This window comes from Taudactylus pleione, unplaced genomic scaffold (genome assembly GCF_031769625.1).
Source record: "Taudactylus pleione unplaced genomic scaffold, aTauple2 ptg000155l, whole genome shotgun sequence".
Lineage (NCBI taxonomy): Eukaryota > Metazoa > Chordata > Amphibia > Anura > Myobatrachidae > Taudactylus > Taudactylus pleione.
Genome location: NW_028284557.1, coordinates 11,082,478 through 11,101,927, shown reverse-complemented (window position 1 = coordinate 11,101,927; position 19,450 = coordinate 11,082,478). Strand labels below are relative to the sequence as shown.

The 19,450-nt window shown below is 37.4% G+C and overlaps 1 protein-coding gene and 1 pseudogene across 1 annotated transcript; both read right to left on the bottom strand.

The window, feature by feature from the left end:
* Positions 1–1,363: 1,363 nt before the first annotated feature.
* LOC148521805 (keratin, type I cytoskeletal 19-like) lies at positions 1,364–8,916 on the bottom strand. Its single transcript, XM_088474752.1, has 8 exons — positions 8,320–8,916; positions 5,383–5,465; positions 5,019–5,175; positions 3,863–4,024; positions 3,447–3,572; positions 3,141–3,361; positions 2,869–2,903; positions 1,364–1,565 (listed from the first exon to the last, which is right to left on the bottom strand). Exons 1-8 carry the CDS (start codon positions 8,884–8,886, stop codon positions 1,504–1,506), a joined length of 1,413 nt encoding a protein of 470 aa, XP_088330878.1. The 5' UTR covers positions 8,887–8,916; the 3' UTR covers positions 1,364–1,503.
* Positions 8,917–11,503: 2,587 nt separating this feature from the next.
* LOC148521804 (keratin, type I cytoskeletal 19-like) lies at positions 11,504–19,189 on the bottom strand (annotated as a pseudogene).
* Positions 19,190–19,450: the final 261 nt, after the last annotated feature.

Below are 19,450 nucleotides of genomic sequence, written 5' to 3'. Positions count from 1 at the left end.
GCTCACAAGTCAATAGGTTAGGGACAACTTTAATTTAGGCAATTTTCTAACAAAATCTCAACAAAACTAATAAACATAATTTGGAAATTAAAATTTAAAAAAATGTAGCGTTCAGTGAAAGTGAAGATGGCATAAATCTGTTGCCCGTTATAGGAATCCTGATGCACCAGATTGATATCAGTGGTTTGCTCTATACTTAAAATGAGTGCACACTTTGATGATGGATCGGTCAGCAGACCGATCCGTCATCAGACTAGCCAATCGTAGAGCTTTACACACTTACCAATCGACCTCTCAATGTGTCTGGGCTGTCATCACAATTGGGTAGGCATTTAAATTTGCTCACCTAGGCCCTCATTCAGAGCCGTTCGCTATTTGCGGTCGTTCGTTCAAAAACAAGGGGTGGCTATTCAAATGATCCGTTCGCAAATTGCAGTCTGTTCACACCTCTAAGTCTGAACGAGCGAGCAAAACATACGCTCGTTTATTTGATAAAAACGCCCCCTGGCCGCTCGCACCATACGTCATGTCCGCTATTTATTTGATTAATCGAGTACATCGTACAGCGTATGAACTGCTCGCTATTCTTGTGGTTGGTTTTTTCAACCGCTATTTTGCGAGCAGTTCTGAGTTTAAAAAAACCAAGTGACGTGGTCAATGACGCTGCTGGATTAATTATGCACACCCTTAAAATGCCCGTTTTGACCTTTAAGCACGCCTGCGTTCGAATTCCACTCCCCCGTTTTCAAGCACCTTCCCCTGTTACCACCCACATACGCCTCATTCTGTCACTCAAAATAGCAGGCACTCGCTATATAGTGTACAAACGATTTTTTGCCGCACTGACTGGTTCGCGCATGCGTACTAAAAACCGTACGCATGCGCAGATGTGTGAACATCGCTCGGAACGAGCGTACTGCCGCTAACGAGCGGCTCTGAATGAGGGCCCTAGTTGAGATGTCAGTGTCGGTGGTTCCTGTAGCAAGTATACAGGTGGTCGGTGGGTTGTCCATACACACAGCCAGCATTGACTGTGCTGCAGGGCTGAACTGATATGTGTGTGAACAATGTTGTTCACAGACATATGGGGTGTACACATTCGCCGATGCAATCTCGATATAACAAGCGATATATCGCCAAGTGTGTCTAGAGCCTTATACTGTACTCCTTTCATTACTGATAAAAATATTTACGTAGAAACATTGTAGCATAAGTGTTTCAGTACATGCTGATATTATTGTTACATATAAGTATCAATTGTATGCCTTCCAGTTACTTACTTCATTACTAATCTCATATAATATATGTGTATAGTATTAATCATAAAAAATAATTGATCACAACCCCTGTTTGTGCATGAGAAAGAAAGATTTTTATTGAAGTAAAGGACCCATAAGTTTGTTTAGAAAGGAAACATAAAAACCCAGGAAAAATAAGATTAATTCAGTCATCACCGCAAGACATGTTCATAATTATCTTGTAAATCCCTTCATATTGGAGTTACTAGCACTTGGTGTGGTGGATGTACTCTGGAGTGTGGAGAATTTTCACAGAGTGGGGAGACACTGTATGGAAAAGAAAGAAAAATGCACAAAGATATCATTTACAAATATAGAATTGTTGCAATGTTAAGCGGCATGACAAACTAGTGGCAAAGTCATCCATAGCAACCAATCAGATTATATCTATTAATTTATACTTGATAAATGCTAGCTAGAAACTGATTGATTGCCATGACAAACTTCTCTACTTGTCCACTTCTCCACTTTTTAGAAAGTTTGATACATCTCCCAAAATTTTCCTAAGGCGACCCAGACACCCAGAGACAGTCATTTTTCCTAGGACTCTGCTGGTTCTGTAATGGGTGGGTTTGAACGGGAATTCTCATTGAAAGCCAACTCTCAATTGCAGGTTGTGATAAACTGGCTCACACTTCCTCTCTCCTTCTACCCATTCTTTTGTCTAGTGCATTGAGAATAAAGGAGAACATCTGGGAAGTTCGAGGGAGTAGAGACTAGACTAGAGATTGGCAGACTCTGCCCTCAAAGCTCCCTTACAGTCTAGGTTTTAAGCATATACATGTTTTAGCACAAGTGATTTAGTGAAAATGACTGAGGTACTAATTAAGTTACATGTGCTCAAACAAAGATGAACTTAAAATCTGGACTATTAAGATGCCTTAAGAAATGAGTTTGGGAAACACTGGGCTAGGTATTAATGCAGCTTTAAATGAGCAGTATCATAATGTGTATAACAGCTTAAATGACAGTATACTAACTTAGATGACAGCTTAGCCAAGGAAATGTATTTCAATACCTTTTGTTTTTAGCCTTTCTCACTGGCTATTTATAAAATCTACAAAGATAGAGCTAGGTCTGTATTAAGAGTTAACACTACCTTAGGTATCTTGAATTAATTAAGTCCTAGAATATCGGAAGCAGTGATTTCTTAAGTATGTGTCTAGTTAGGGACTAGTCACGCAGGGGTGGGCAATAAGCGTCCCTCCAGTTGCAGTTGAACTACACATACCAGAATGCCCTGCAACAGTTTTAAAATGGCCAAATTGCAAAAATGTGTCAAGGCATGCAGGGATGTGTAGTTTTACAGCCCACCCCTTACACACTAGATAGTCTTGCTTATGTCATTAACAATTAATTAATGCTATTCATATTTTCTCACCTGTAGTATAAACATACAATTACAACTGTTAAATGTATAGCCTCAAAAAGTATTATTATTAATATATATATATATATATATATATATATATATTGATAGTAGATTTTATATCTGTAGGTATTAAAACAAACTAGCAGAAATTTTATTTAAACTCTGCCACAAGATATACATATATTTTTAAAAATGTACCTTCTTTGGTGTTAGTGAAATGATGTCCAGAAACACTGAAGAAAACAGAACAAAATAATTAGGAGAACAGAGACGCCTTAAGGTAAACAAATACAGAAATGTACTATAACTATTCATTTATGTGGATTTTTATTGTATAACATCAACTACCATATATTTAGAACTAATGTTAAGTAAAATAAAAATCCCTGCAATCATTTTACAGATCAATGATTAAGGTAATCTCAAATGGCCATAAGTAAAGTCTTTTTAAATTTTTTATTATTACATACTGGATATCATGACCCTCAAGTAGACGCTTGTATGTAGAAATCTCCATTTCCAGATGTGTCTTCTGGTCCATTAGTATCTTGTACTCATGATTCTGTCGTTCTAGGTCAGCACGTATCCTCGTCAACTCAGACTCTAGATTGTTGATCAGACTCTGTAATTGAGCAAGCTGGGAACCAAAATATCCTTCTGTCTCGGCCAAAGTGCCCTCCAGTGCTGATTTCTATGGAAATATTAATTATACAGCATTACATTTGGTGTGTCCTTGTGTTAGTATGATATTGCTATAGCAGTTAAGTAATACCTACCATGCTCAGTTGGCTTTGTAGCTCAATCTCTAGGGCCTGGATGTTACGTCTAAGTTCAATCACCTCAGTTTGGACTGACTGGAGTTGTTCAGAGCCAGATGCAACCTGACGGTTCAACTCTTCACTCTGAGGCATTTCACAAATGATACATGGAGACTTGAGTGACTGTGCTACTATCAACTTATTAATGACTATTTGTGTATTACAGCATTAAGTTATGAACTTAATAAGAGAAAGAAAGGTCTCAGATTACTTCCTCTATTTTAATTGTTCTGTTTTAAATGAAATGTTAACTTTACATAAAAAATATATAGATTTGATGTATCATTTACATCTCAGCGTTTCATATACTTTTATGTTTGAAAAATAGTCATCTTTACCCAATTTTTTTAAGCAAAATGAAAGCATTTCAATACCCTTTGAAGGAACATGTTCTCCGCATCCCTCATGTTCCTTTCCATCAGGTTTTCATATTGTTCTCGGATCTCTGCCAAAGCTCTGTTCAGATCTACTGATGGAGCAGCATTCATTTCCACATTTACTCTGGCTCCCAACTGAGTGCGTAAAGAGTTCACTTCCTACAAAAAAATAAAAATAAAGTCGAGATCAGGATTTTTTTTTTAATGCCGCTATCAAGACTACACTGCTTATTATTCTGGCTTGTTTAAGATATAATTTTTCTAGATGAGCTGTCATTTTTTGTAGATGTACCAAAACGTTGAAAGAGTGAAGAAGCGGGCAAGTTGAATAGTTGCCCAAACCAACCAGTCAGCTTCTACCTATCATTTTATAGAATGCAATGTAACACACTAATTAGCAGGGCGCTAATACTTAAAATAATGTATACCAATATATTTACTGCATAAATTAATTTTATAAAGCTGCAAACCCACCTGTGAACCTGTGTAAGTTCACAAAAAACAACAAAGCCAATCACTAGAAAATGAACGGGTTTTGCAGTTGCCCAGGAGAACCACTTGCACACCTTAGCTCGATGGGGCTCCAAATACACCTGAACTGGAGCTTATTAAACAGAGGAGTGGACACTCAACCAACCTTACCTTTACAGTCTAATGTGGTGAGATCTTAAAGTGACATACTTTGCACCATTAACATTGTATTGAGGAAAAGAACCGGCTATTGGACGCACCCACCTATACATATAATTGTGCAGATTTTTTAGCATGTTATAGTGTATAATACACCTGAAGATGTATGCATTTATGTTTTATTCTGAATTATATAACTATATTATTATAAATATATTTAAAACTATTCTGGCATCTTAATCTTACTTGGTTCTGCCATATATGGTAATAGCATTGAATAGCATTATTATATAAATTTTACATTTATCAAATTAGCGCAAAACCTGTTCATTTTCTAGTGATTTTAAAGAATGTACTTGATAAATTATAGCCACAAGTTGATTGGTTGAGCAACTTCTCCACTTGTCCTCTTCTCCACTCATTAGAAGGTTTGATACATTTGCCCAATGTTTTGTGAGATCTTTACATATGATGTACTCTAATTGATAATATCTTGATTATATCACAATTCAGGAGCTATTACCTCCTCATGGTTCCTCTTCATCTGCAGAAGTTCCTCCTGGAGGTTCTGGACTTGCATCTCCAGGTCACACCTCTCCTTGTTCAGTTCTTCCAACACGCGATGCAGGCCATTTACGTCAGACTCCGCATTGTTTCTAAGTTGGAGCTCCATCTCATGTCTCAGGGAATAAGGAAAAAATAATAAAATTAATAAAATAAATCAACTGAAGCTGAAAATTTCGGTATTGATGTTTTTTTTTTACCAATTATACTATTTGTAAATTATTTTTTATAATATCAATCAATTAATAAAGAATGCTATTGTATTGTTATTTAATATTATTTAATATTACTTAATGAACTGCATTGAAATTTATAGAATATACTTGTTTTTGAAGTCATCAGCAGCCAGTCTGGCATTGTCTATCTGTAGCACAATCCTTGTATTTTCTAAAGTAGCTGAAGAAATCTGGGGAAAAAAGATAAATAAAAGAAGAACAAAATATCGGTTAAAAAATAAGAGAAATTGAACATCCAGTTTACTACAGTATACAGTATTAGTAATGTCAAAGCTGCTGATAGAGGGGCAAGTACATATTACCCATGCCTGGGCTTGTCTGATGGGCCTGGCAGGGGCTCCAGAAAGCTGTGGAGGAGAAGAAATGCCCCCTTTGTGGTATGCTCCATATTTCATGGCAGTGCACATAGTATTATTCATTTATTTTTCAGAGTGGGCATGGCCCCATGTTTGCACAGTATCACCCAGACCTGCTAATTATGTTGGCAACCTTGAGTTAAGTATATTTTTTTTTTTGCATGTTTCCAAATATATGAAGAGCACAGTCAGTAACATACTTTTTTTTATTCTTGCAAACTTTGCAAAGTTCTGTTAAATTCCTCTCTGGGGTATGATTGGCTGGCCTCACATGTTATATAACAGCCCCCAAAATAATACTATTTTTGCCTGACCATTTAAAAAAAAAAAAAGCTGTCTTTTAGTTATTTAGTGGACAATAAGATAAACATACAGAAAGCATACAAACTGCATTAAACAGTGCCGTATGTGGTCTCACAGGAGTGAAATTTATGACATCAATATATGTCAGGTCACATCTGAACTGTGTCAGGGCGAAAACTATAATAATAAGTAAATAGTACAGGACTTGGCCTTAAATTGAAAATACTATGGCCAGTTTGTTATTTTATCTTTATCAAATAAAGTGAACATGTATTTCATGTTGAGGCTTCTGCCATCCTATATGCACTGTTTGTGGCTCAAGAGACTCACTCTTGCAGGCTGTGCTGAGTGACCATGAGATTACTCAAAACTTCAACAATCGGTGACCCTGCGTATAGACTGTGATGCTGTACACAGCTGCGTTCCTTTGTTTGATGGCTGCGGTGGGTGCCTCTATGTTTTTTGGAGGTGGGTGTTTTTGTACACAGATTCACACCTAACTAGCAGCTGCGTCCATATCTGAATCAGGCCCTTAAGCTGCGTATCCACTTGCTGATTAAAATGAGCGATTGAACGATAATGATATCATTATCATTCAATTGCTCATTAATCGTGCATGAATCAGACATGAATATGACGAAAACGACCTGCGATGCACGTTCCAGTTGGTCGGTTTCGTTATCAATCATTGCTTGAACATGCTGGTCAATCTGCCGATAACGCCAGATTGTCCATGTTCAGGGATGAAGGAGGGTGCCTGCAGGCCCGCCAAGAGCCACAGCGGGCCCGGGTAAGGGGGCGTGGCCTAATCGCTGAAGGCGTGGCCACGCCCCCTTCGGGGAAAAAAAGATTGTAAGCGCCGCTAAGCGGCGCTGCGCGCTGGCGAGGGGGGCACTCTGAATCCCCTCAGCCCAGCGCAAAGTAATGGGGGGGCACGATCAGTGTGATCGCTTCCCCACACAGGCATACAAGACTGCTGTGGCTGTTGCCCAGCAGCCATGACCAGTCTCACACTGCAGTTCAGCACACGCCATGTGCTGGGCTGCTGTGAGGGAGGGGGGGCGGCGTCGGAACGGGCCCCCGTCTGGCCCCTGAGGAAGCCCAGACCCGGGTAATATGTACCCGCTCGGCGCCCCTAGGTGCCTGCACTGTACGACATATCATTCAGTGTAGGCACTGCAGGGGAAGAGGAATGATTGTACGATTCCAATGTTGTAATCCTACTGTCATTCCACTATCTGCTATCACTACCTTTAGTCTGTTGATATGATAATAGCATATAGTAATTGTTTTGCAATTATATCCATGATTAATAGTAATAAGCATCACTATCAGTGCATGTCTTCATCAAGATGTCATTCCTCATGTAAACATTTATATATTACTGGCAGACACATATTAAAATTTGCCTAGGTGATATAGTTTTTTCAATTGTGATATAAAGGGGTGAAAACCTGAAAAATATGCACTGTTATGCATCTTGTTTGCATTAAAACAATAAAAGAGAAGTTTACCCTTATAGTGATTTTGCGATTATACACGTTTATGAGTTTACTTACGAATGATAACACTGCAGTATATTGGGCAGTATTCAACTGTTTCGCCCCCTTACGCATGTCCGACAGGAGCTATTCAACTGTTGCTCCTGTCGGGTGCGATCAGCTGCCAGCGCACCATTTCAGCTCGCAGCTCCAGGGGGTGCGAGCTGAAATGGTCAAAAAGTGACCTGTTTGGGCGCTCAAACAGCACTTTTCACGATCGCATCCAGCAGGTAGGTAGGTAGGTAGCCGTTTTACGTGGCTAAACCCGACCACAATACACGTGATCAGTGCGAAAATGAGCATCAATTGAATAGCGCCCAGCGACCTCCTGTGACTTTAGACGGGAGATCCGGACCGCAAAAACAATTGAATATTGCCCATTGTTTGTTTGATTTTTGCTACTTAAATTTAATAAACTGTAAATATTATAGAACTTATGCCATATTAAAATCCTATTGGTATCTTTCATAACTAAACCCATAATCTTGTATTAAATTAATATCAAAATTTTGGTGTTGACCTTGATTGTCTATTTTTTAACTGTCAACATTTTGACTGTGTCTATATTTTAACTGTCGACATTTTGACCCTGTCAACATTTTATACAGTCTATATAAAATTGCATACATTATGTCCATGTCTATATTATGTCCCTGTCAATACTTTGACTGTCTACAGTACATAGTGAATGTTGACATATAGTTCATATTGAAATTCTCATTGTCTACATACAGTAATGTACAACATTATGGTGTCTACAGTATATTATCATTGTCTATATTTTAAAGGTCTAAATAGTATACCACATCCATTATTTTCCTTACCTGGCCTTGAAGATCCTGAATGGTCCTAAAGTAACAGCTGAAATCAGGGAAAGTGCTGGGCTGGTTTCTGTCATACCACTCTCGGATGTTCCTCTCCAGCTTTGCATTTTCATGTTCTAAAGATCGAACCTTCTCCAGATAGGAAGCCAACCGGTCATTCAGATGTTGCATGGTTTCCTTTTCATTGACATTGAAGAGGCCTTCACACTTCCAACCACTGTGACCTCCAAAGCCACTATAATGACTACTGTGACTGTTCACACTTCCAAAGCCACATCCATGACCTAGTGATGTGTTTTTGGAAATAGAGATTCCTTTCCCACCAGATCCTCCATGAACACTTGGGGTTCTGTAGTGACTTCCATAATGGGAGAAGTGGGAGCTTCCATGATGTCCTTTATGGAATCCTCCATGAAGAGAACCATGAGATTGACCATGATAGGTGACTTTAGGTGAATCAACATGATGGACCTTGTGGTGACCAGTTGAGATATGGCTGGAAATCTTATGGCTGATTCCCTTCATAGATCCAGTAGAAGAATGGTTTGATTTTATGCAGTGGCTCATGATGATAATCTACAAACAGACTGCACAATAGTCTCTTAAATCAGTCAGGTGCAAGTGACTTGACTCCATGTGTGTCTTTTTATAGTGAGTACAGGGGGCGTTACAAAATTCAAAACTATTTATATGAGAAATTCATAAGCATCTTATTTTGTTTAATTTAGTTGTTGATGTAATTTATATTAGGGACATTTGTGTGATTGCTTAAGAAAGATCATAGGAAAGTTGAAGTTGTAACAAGTTTATTGCAATGCTATACAACAGAGTAATATAAGCCACACCTATGGGGCTAACACAAAAAGATTGAAAGTCAGCATTATGGATACATGAAACACTTGTAAATAGTTATTGATGTTCAGGAAGACTTTTTTATTTCTTAGAAACAGAACATTTTATGACAATATTATGTATGTAATAAAAATGGATGAGGAACCCAAGGACCAGTCTGAATGTACTGTAAAACTGACAACACAATTTCAGTCCAGTTGTACTGTCCAATTGACATCCCCAATGTGGACAGTTATATTCAACAGATGTGGTCAGTCTAGGTCTGTAGCAAACAATCTGAGCACAATGGAAATCTGGCTACAGCCTTCCCGCCACCACTAATAGATCAAAAGATAACCTCACATGCAGAATGATGAGAGCTGTCGGCCAACTTGGTTTCCCATCATGCTGGCTCAAATACTAATTATATCAGATTTTATCACAACATGAAAATGTCAGTCATTTTGACCAAAAGCCACAAACCATGTGTACATGTGTGAAGTTATTCCCTACTATTTGGAACATATTGTAATTTTCAACATCTATGGGTCTTATGCTGGTTAGTAGTGTATAATTTGTTCAAGCAGATCAAGGTTCTTTGTGGGAAGTTAATTAACTATTTACAATTTTATTAATAATTGTACTACAACATCATAATGAAGTTTTAAGTCAAGTTCTACATTCTTGACTTTTTAAGTACATTTATTCATTTAAATTTATGATTTTATTAATCAAAATACTGTTTATATCATTCTGGACTTATTCATTTGTCTACATTAAGTTTATTTAAAGGAGTTTATTCTTAATTCAGTATGTGTGTCTAGACTGCATTGGCCTTCTATTATTCTTCAGAGCTCTATCCTGCAATGATGACCCACAAAAGGGTGATGCAGTTTATTTGTTAGCAGGACTGTTTCTCAGCAATGGAATGCTATTGTGAAAATATACAATAAGTAAAACCTTTACACAGAAGTGTCCAAGTAGGATTTGATTATTTTAAGATCTTTAAAAAGTAAGTATATAATAAAAACTGTGCAAATTCTGAGTACCAAAGTAAAGTTTTCTATAAAATAGTACTCGTTTATTATATATTATGTTTGGAATGAAGTATACAGTCTTGATCTGAACTATATAGTGTGTTTGAATTTGGGTGTTAGTTTTACCCTCTTATTTTGCACAAATCAAAGAACATTATACAATAAATAATGTACAACAATTTGCAGGAAGCACAAAAATATTTTATTCATGAAGTGCTAGAAGGGTGCACAGCATGCAATATATCGGAAAAATATATAAATGCAAAAGATAAAACAAGTAATGGATGGATGGTAATGTTTTTTATCTAAATTTATAGACCACATCATAAGGCAAGTATGTGAAATAATTGAGGGATTGTTACACATGATAAAAAAAAGTCAATTAGATTTTTTCATTTAATATAAATGGTACAAATACAGGAATAAGTCTACTAAAATAGAACTCAGAGTCTTCATGCTTCCAACCACTGTGACCTCCAAAGCCACTATAATGACTACTGTGATTGTGCACACTTCCCAAGCCACATCCATGACCTAGTGATGTGTGTTTGGAAATAGATATTCCTTTCCCACCAGATCCTCCATGAACACTTGGGGTTCTGTAGTGACTTCCATAATGGGAGAAGTGGGAGCTAAATTATATTTTTTCATATAATATAAATGGTACAGATACAGGAATAAGTCTACTATAATAAAACTCAAAGTGAACTGACTAGATTTGACAGTCTTTAACATTGTTTGGATTTTACATACCTTAAAATACACTTGCCATCAACCCAATGGAGGCAGCATTTTTGTGAGCTGGACCAATAGTCATGATAATGCAGGCTGCTGTTCAATGCTCTATTCTGTCTTTTGTCCTAGTGATCTCAACAGTGCTTGTTGCTGCATTTTCAGTTTTGGTCCAGCCCACAAAATGGACGCCTTTACTGTCCATAGATGACAATAGCATTTTAAACAATTATTTTTCCCACTATTGATGTAGATGCTTTAACTAAACCTGTCTGTGAGTTTTATCTCAGTAGGATGTAACTGAGAACAACATGGTGACAAAATGGCGCCATACAGCCCATAAAGTATATTTCATGTGTAAGAACTATAATTTAAAAAAAGTAAGAATATAATAAGAGATTAGCCAGAACACTGCAGGTGATTGCATGCATTTAAAGAGTGGATGTTTTACCTGTGACCACTGCTCACTTCTGCCCCAAACCACCAATACAAAGTGACCAGTGATAGTAATACAGTATATTTTCATTAACGCTATTACACATGATTATAGATATTCCACAAAGAAACGAAAAAAAATGAAGGCCATCTTCTTCCAGTCAGTGATGGATCACTTATGGTCAAATTCTTCATTGGTATCTGTATAATAATTTTTATAAGCATAATTTGTTTTTTTGACCATGTTCCTTGCTTTGCTGGACTCCTTATCCATGCTCAGACTCATGGGAACTGACAAACTGCTTTGAGTTGCTGTGAGATACTGCAAAGAGAACATATCAGGCACAATCTTTCTCTTAGACCTGTCTGTGGTATCCTCAACCTTATAGCATAGTGTTTGGTAACCAGTACTCTTCTACATATTTGTGGTGTGCAAATTCCATAATAGCTTATTAGCATACTACAGAGGCATATTAATGGCCATGAAGCCCATGCAAGGCCTCTCTATACATCCTCCTTTCCTCAGCTCAATGCAGAAGCCACCCTATACCTATTACTGGCAGATATTTTCAAAGATATGGAGCATACAGTATGTAGAAGATCGCAAAGGCTCTGGCACAATGCATGAGCATTTGTGATATCCAGTGTTGCTGCCATTTTTCTGCATATATCACCCAAAAGAGGGCTATCAGAAGCAAGGGTTTCTTCTGCCTGGGTTTCCTCTGGGTGCTTCGGTTTCCTTCCACAATCCAAAAATATATTTTTAGGTTAAATGGCTGTGTATGCATGCATGTGGTAGAGAAAATAGATTGTAAGCTCCACTGATATGAGTGGCCAAATATTCTCTGTAAAGCAGAATATGCCTGTGCTATATAAATATCTGATGATAAATACTTTATCAATAATAATTTGTGTTTGTTCAATGCAACCCTAATCCACTTTTTTTTCTTAATGTATATCATTGCCTAGTCTAACATTAAAGCCTCCTGAAAGTTGCAAATATACATTGTCGTATTATTCAGAATACACTGTAAAATATCATAATTATAAACTTTCTTTCTCATTTGTTGCAAACCATGTCAATGTATGTTTATGTGAGACATCAATTTAATTGAAATACTTTCAAGAAATGTTCATCTGTCAATTATTCAATTGTTGGAGCTCATTATGTAAGTTCTTTTTCAATTGCTTACAACATCAAGCACTCCATTTGTTAATTATAATACTATATGACTGTAATACTTACTTTCCTTGCTGGCCTTGTTACAATGGCGATGTTCAGGAATACTGCAGAAAGTATATACAGTATGTTTACAATTTTTATAAACATTAATAATAATGGACAGCAGGAAAGGTAATTAAATTAATTTACAACTCATCGTATTATTTACTGGGGAATATGAATTTAATTTTGAAATACTAATAAAACAGTAATCAAGATTGCATCATGTCTAAGTAAGTGATTTGTAGCCTTAAGCTGTCCAAATAGTTAGACACTGTAAAGTCTAGAGGTGGGGATTTCAAGAACACAACTGGGTGTAAAATGCTACCATATTGGAAACTGTTTTACCATACCTAAATTTACTTATTTATTTGTAACCTCATTCAAAAATTTGAGTTGCCTAATTAATAATATTATAGTAGGTACTATATCTTATTGCATTAAATTCTGATAACTAAACTAGAATATCTGTCTGAAATTGCTTGTTGAACTAAGGAACATATTGAATGACAGACTTTCTTTAGCAGATATCTATCTAGTAGATAGATAGATAGATAGATAGATAGATAGATAGACAGATAATGATATCATACTACTATTATTGATATATACTGTATGATATAATTAAGAATTCACATACTGCATGTCCTGTCCTTCATGCATTCGCTTGTATGTGGTGATCTCCATCTCCAGTTGGGTTGTATGATCCATGATAATCTTGTACTCATGGCTTTGACGCTCTAGATCTGATTGGATCTGTGACAACTGTTCTTCTACATTGTCAATATGGAGTTTTAGTTGGGCAAGTTGGGAGCTGAATGTTGCTTCTGTCTCTGCCAAGGTGCACTCGAGAACCGATTTCTGTTGTCAAAATATAGACATTTTTCAATAAGATGTTCAGGTTTTCTTGCAGACTGGATTTATTCATAAACCCACTTGGCCAAAACTAAATGGTCTATGTACTGTACTAAGCCTTGGGGAGAGATAAAGTAGTTGAAGATAAAGTACCAAACAATTAGCTTCTGTCACTTTACAGGCTGTGTTTGAAAAATGACATTTAAGAGCTGATTGGTTGGTACTTTATCTCCATCCACTTTATCTCTCTCCAAAGCCTAGTACATAGACCCCACAGCCTGTAAAATGACAGTTAGAAGCTGATTGGTTGGTACTTCATCTTCATCCACTTTATCTCTCTTCAAGGCTTAGTACTCCAAGAGTCCTTCAAGGATATAGGTATTAAATGCAGGATGATCCTATATATGTAATTCTTGGCCCTTCTCCCTTTGTTTGTAGGGATTAATGTGATTCCATCCATTACTTAAGAACCTTACCCATTGACTTATACACATTTTGACACATTGCACCAAAGTTTTCCAGTCAGGAAATGTACCGTGCTTATATAGTGATGCTACAAGTACAATATAATTATATAAACCTCACCTTTACAATATTAATTTCCATCTTCCATTAATCAAACTTTCGCCGCTACAATCTTTTTTTAAATGCAGTGGACAGATCCATTTTCCTTGCAAAGCTTCTTTTTTTTTTCTACAGCTGCTCCGCTCTGCCAGTCCCTACATTGGTTGTCTGTACTACACTGAATTAACTATAAAACAAACTTCTCATATTATCATTGATTTGTAATGCACTGCAATTATCCTCAGCACCAGACAGCACAGAAAACTGGACATATATAATACAAAGACATACACAGTGGGTAAAAAAAAAAAATATGTAGACATGAAAACAATGTGTAGGGAGATAGAGATTACAAATGTTCACTTATCTCAAAATATAGCCCAACTCAACCCCTCTGTTCTGCCCAAAATCTTTGCCTCCCATTCACCCTCATTACTTGTTCCCATTCCCAATTACAGGACTTTTTTCATGTTGACCCAATCTGCGGAATTCCATCCCATGTCTCTAGCCTCCAAAAAATCTTTGAAAATCCAAGTTTAGCATATTCCCTAGCATATTCTACCTGATCACCACTATTCTACACAGTACACTGAGCATGCATATTTATTCTCTCTTTATACTCATACAACCTTCTGCTCCCAAAATCAACATTTCCTCACTAAATTGGCTGAACTAATTTGAATTCGTATTTAACCTTATGCATCAAATTCCATATTTAACCTTATGCATCAAATTCCATGCTGGCGTCATATAAATAAATGTTAATAAAAACTATTAAATTAGTTTGGAAGGAAGTTATGGCATTGCATGCTCAGCTGACTGTGCAGCTCAATCTCCAAGGTCTGCAAACAGTGCTTTAAATCAATAACTTCAGTTTGGACTGACTGAAATTGCTCAGATCCAGATGCCACATGCAGAAGATTGAATTCTACATATTAAGAAAGTCAACAAGTTACCCGAGCAAGAAACATGCTCTCAACTTCCTTGAGATTCCTATCCATCAGGTTTTCATATTACTTCCTAACTTCTGACAAGATCCTGTTGTGATCCAAAGATGGGGCAGCATCCACTTGCACATTGACCCTGGCACCCAGCTGATTGCGGAAGCAGACTAAGTCCTTCAGGGGTAGAAGACATACTGTATAGTTAGACAATCATTTATGATGGAAAAGTATGTTAGAGTACTTAAGTTAAAAAAGTAATATTTATTTAATCTGACCTGGGCAAGACATACTGTATCATGAGGATATGAAATGAGACCAGATTGAAGGCAACACTTTAGAGGAATAAGCACTTGTAAAATGTGTGCCTAATTCACTGTATAATGAAATTAGCTCTTCTTGGTGCTTCTTCATCTGAAGCAATTTATCCTGTAAATTCTCGAATTGCATTTCCAGGTCTTTTCTCTCTATGTTCAATCCTTCAAGAACTTTGCGTAATCCATTCAAGTCGGCTCAACATAGTTTCTTAGCCTGACTTCCGTCTCATATCTTTGTGGATGACAAGAATAAACAATTTATGATGAATACCTATAATATAGAACTTCTCATATTTGCCAAACTGTAACAATTATCACTCGCTTTATCTTCAGTACCAGTTGCCATTAATCATATACAGTATGTGATTGAAGGAAAGATGTATCAAATCTTCTAAAGAGGAAAAGTAATTTCTAGCTATTTTATATATAGAATGTATAGGCTATTGATAGCTACAAGCTGATTGGTTGTCCTCTTTAGAAGGTTTGATACAACTCCCCCTACAGTAAGTATATCATTATTAAATTTTTTATAGTTATTGAGAACTGTGAGGCATAAAACAACCCATCCATGATTACTGCTCTGCATACAGCACTTTATATAAATAAAGCCTTTTATGCCTCAACTGAGCATGGAGTAGCAAGTAGTAAAAATTGTCAGTGCCTTTCCCGCAGAATTTCTACAATCAATTTCACAACATTAGAATTCAATGTAAACATATTTTCCTGATTTTCCTTTATACAATATTCCATCAATCTACGTCTTAGAGGCTACTCTGACAGGCTACTCTGTACTTGCTACAACTGATTGTAGAAAGATTTGTTTACCTACTTGTTTTTTAAGTCATCGGCAGACAGTCTTGCATTGTCTATCTGGAGCTCGATCTTGGCATTTTCCACAGATGCTACAAAAATCGGTTATAAACAGTTTATTAAAAAGAGCAATTTTATACAGAATATTCTCTACCACTGCAGTACCTACTATTGACATTAATCCTTAAGAAGTATTAGGCTTAGTTGCTTTGGCAAACAGTCAAACATGCTGTCACCTTAACCCTAACACCATCAGCCACCATTATTTGTAATAAATATTACATAGGAAAGAGAGGCTTAACTACCACCTTGGCAAATTGTTTCATACCCTAGCAGCTGTTAGGTATGCCCCTGCAGAGAGGGATGGTTTAACGCCTTGCTATGGAGGATGAGGTGGCTCATCCTCCGGATATACAGAGAGACTGCAGATCAGAAAGTGACTTTTGTAAATAAAAAAATTGGTGAAAAATATGAGGAGAGGGACTTTAAGTCCTTATATAATCCCAATCCCATGACCTAGAAAGATGGGGGATACTTGTTTGAAAAAGGGCAGCCCCCTCTTTGGAACTATATGCCCCTCTTTAGAAATTATTGCCTGGTGATTAGTGTGATCACCCGGCAAAACTCCCTTCAGTGTTATCACCAGGCAATAACTGGAACAGTACACAGAGAATACAATTACTTACATATGGGGGGAATCTAAAGCCCATATTTCCCTTATCTTATTTAAAAAGAAAGTGATCCCTTTAATAGGTTGTATAGTTTATAAAATGATAGGTCATGTTGGGCTACCATATTCTTCCTACACATACAGTGGTAAGCAGGGGCAGATTGGGATGGAAAACCAGCTTGGGAAATTTATGGAAGAAGCCCTCATGGAGGTGGGGTCTGCCGAGGGGGTGGGGTCTGTTGAGGGGGGGTGGGATCCTTCCTCATAGGGCTTGATTCTGAGTTGGATGCAAAAAATACAGGGACAGTGAGCGCAGGGACATAGGGGGCTTTATGGAGAGGGTGTGGACAGGGATATGGAGGGGGAGTTACAGGGAGAGTGAGCACAGGGACACAGAGGAGGAGTTACAGGGGGAGTGAGTGCAGGCCGATGTGGCAGGCAGTGTCAGCGGCCCAGCAGAGGGGTGCATGGCACCGGCCCAGCTGTCCCGGTGGCCCAATCCACCCCTGGTAGTAAGCGTATAACTTGAGACAGCAAAAATTAAAACAAAATGTTTTTTCATTTCAAGTGCAGTTTTTTTTTTTTCAAAACCTACACACAGAAATTAGCTTTTTACTATTTTGGAAAGGTGGATTATTGACAAAACAATAACCACAAAGTATATCTTTGTAGTGTTTATAAGAAGGAAAAAAAATCACGTTTGTTTTTGGTTCTCTTTCTTGAAATTTCAATAAAAACAGTTTTTTGGCCATTCGTGTTAAAACAAAAATTGAGGTAGTAATAAGACTATTGGTATTTTCCGAAAATACAAAGTCACCTTCAAAATCAAGGTATAATTTATGTACGTACCACATAAATAATCTGTGATACTGATGTTGGAATGTGATGAGTGCTAACACTGGGAAATGGCCCGAGCACAACGTGAGAAAACCCACACAGGGAAGGGGTTAAGGCTATGGGGCTGTTTCTGAGATGGAAGTACAGTATATACTTCTCCCAAAAATCTGTAGCACCTATATGCAAATTTGGACAAAATCTCTGACGAATGGCATATGGACCAGATTTATGTCAGGTGTGTCTTTTATATACTCACACTTAGCCATGTCATAAAGAGAACAAACACTTTGATACAACAGGTATTATTCAGATAAGAACAATCAATGAAGAAAGGATTATGAGTAAACCTTCTATCAGTGAATCAGAAGCACTTATTCTGGCTACAGTTATCATCATTGATATGTATTTGTGGTAGTTGTCAGGCCCTTGTAGGATATGGTTACTGACAGGCCTACATGCATCCCATGTTCAGGTCTGCCTCATTTGCACTTATCCTTATTACACTTGGACTGTGTTTGCAATGCATGCCATTTTCCTGCCCCATCCCACCTGCACAGAGATAAGGAGGGGTAAATATCAGCTCTGTATACAGACAAAGGTGAGGTCATATTCAGCACTAATTTGCCTCATTTAATAATAAGCACATAGGCATATGCCCAACATGACATTAGCCCCATAATGGTGAGGAAGTTAGAGAGAGAAACGTGCAAGTGTTAAGAGGGAAGGATCAAAAGGGAAAATGGTTACAAAAGATAAAGGGGTCTATTTATCAAGCAATAAAAAGTGTGTAGAAATGGACCAGTGGAGAAGTTACCCAAAGCAACCAATCAGCTCCTACCTATTATTTAATAGACTGTACTTGATAAATGCTACTTCAAAGCTGATTGGTTGCTATGGGTAACTTCTCCACTGGTCCATTTCTCCACACATTTCACTTCTTGATAAATAGACCCCAAAGTTTGGTGACTCCAAACAAAGAAAGAAGCTGGTTTTCTGCACCACTGATTGCAATGGGAGAGAACCAATGCACCCTCTGAAACTAGATGCTAACTCTATAAACTGGATGCTCATAGTCCTCATTATTTTCAGATATTTAATTTACCTTATGTTGGAGTTCTTCAATGGTCTGATAATAGTGTTGGAAATCAGGTAATGACGCATTAGAATTTTTCTCATACCACTCACAGATCTTCTTCTTCAAGTGGCCATTTTCTTGCTCCAGGGAATGGACCATCTCTGGGTAAGTAGCCAGTCGTTCATTCAGAAGTTGCATAGTTTCCTTTTCATTAACATTGAAAACCCCCTCATTCTTCCAACCACTGTGGCTGCCCAGGCTACTAAAATGTTTATCATGATGATGACCACTATCCACTTCCATAGCCACATCCATGGTTGAAAGAAGAGTGCTTTGAAAAGATAATGGGTTTACTTGGTACCCCATGAGCACTATGAGCTGTGTGATGGATCTTCTGCAATCCCTCATGATGCATTAGATGAGCACTTCCATGATGAACGGAGGGGACATGGCTGGAGAGTTTGGGAAAGTGACTGCTGACATATACACTTGACTTGAAGTGTCCAGAGGAAGGATGGATCTGCTTCTACTGGCTGTGGCTCATGGTGACTTCTTGTATTGATTTCAATGTTTCTTCTCAGAAGAGAAGTATACATTTTACTATACATGCATCTCTTTTTTATAGGCCATCAGCACTGAAGGGTGTTGCAGATAATTTGCTATTTTTCTGTGACTGTGCAGCTCTCAGGCACTTGTTTTCAGTACTATTTATCAGATAAATAAAATTAAAACAATTTGGCTATTTTGAAAACATCAGAGAAACAAAGGCATGTCCGGCTATGGCTCTCAACATTTAAAAGTAAAT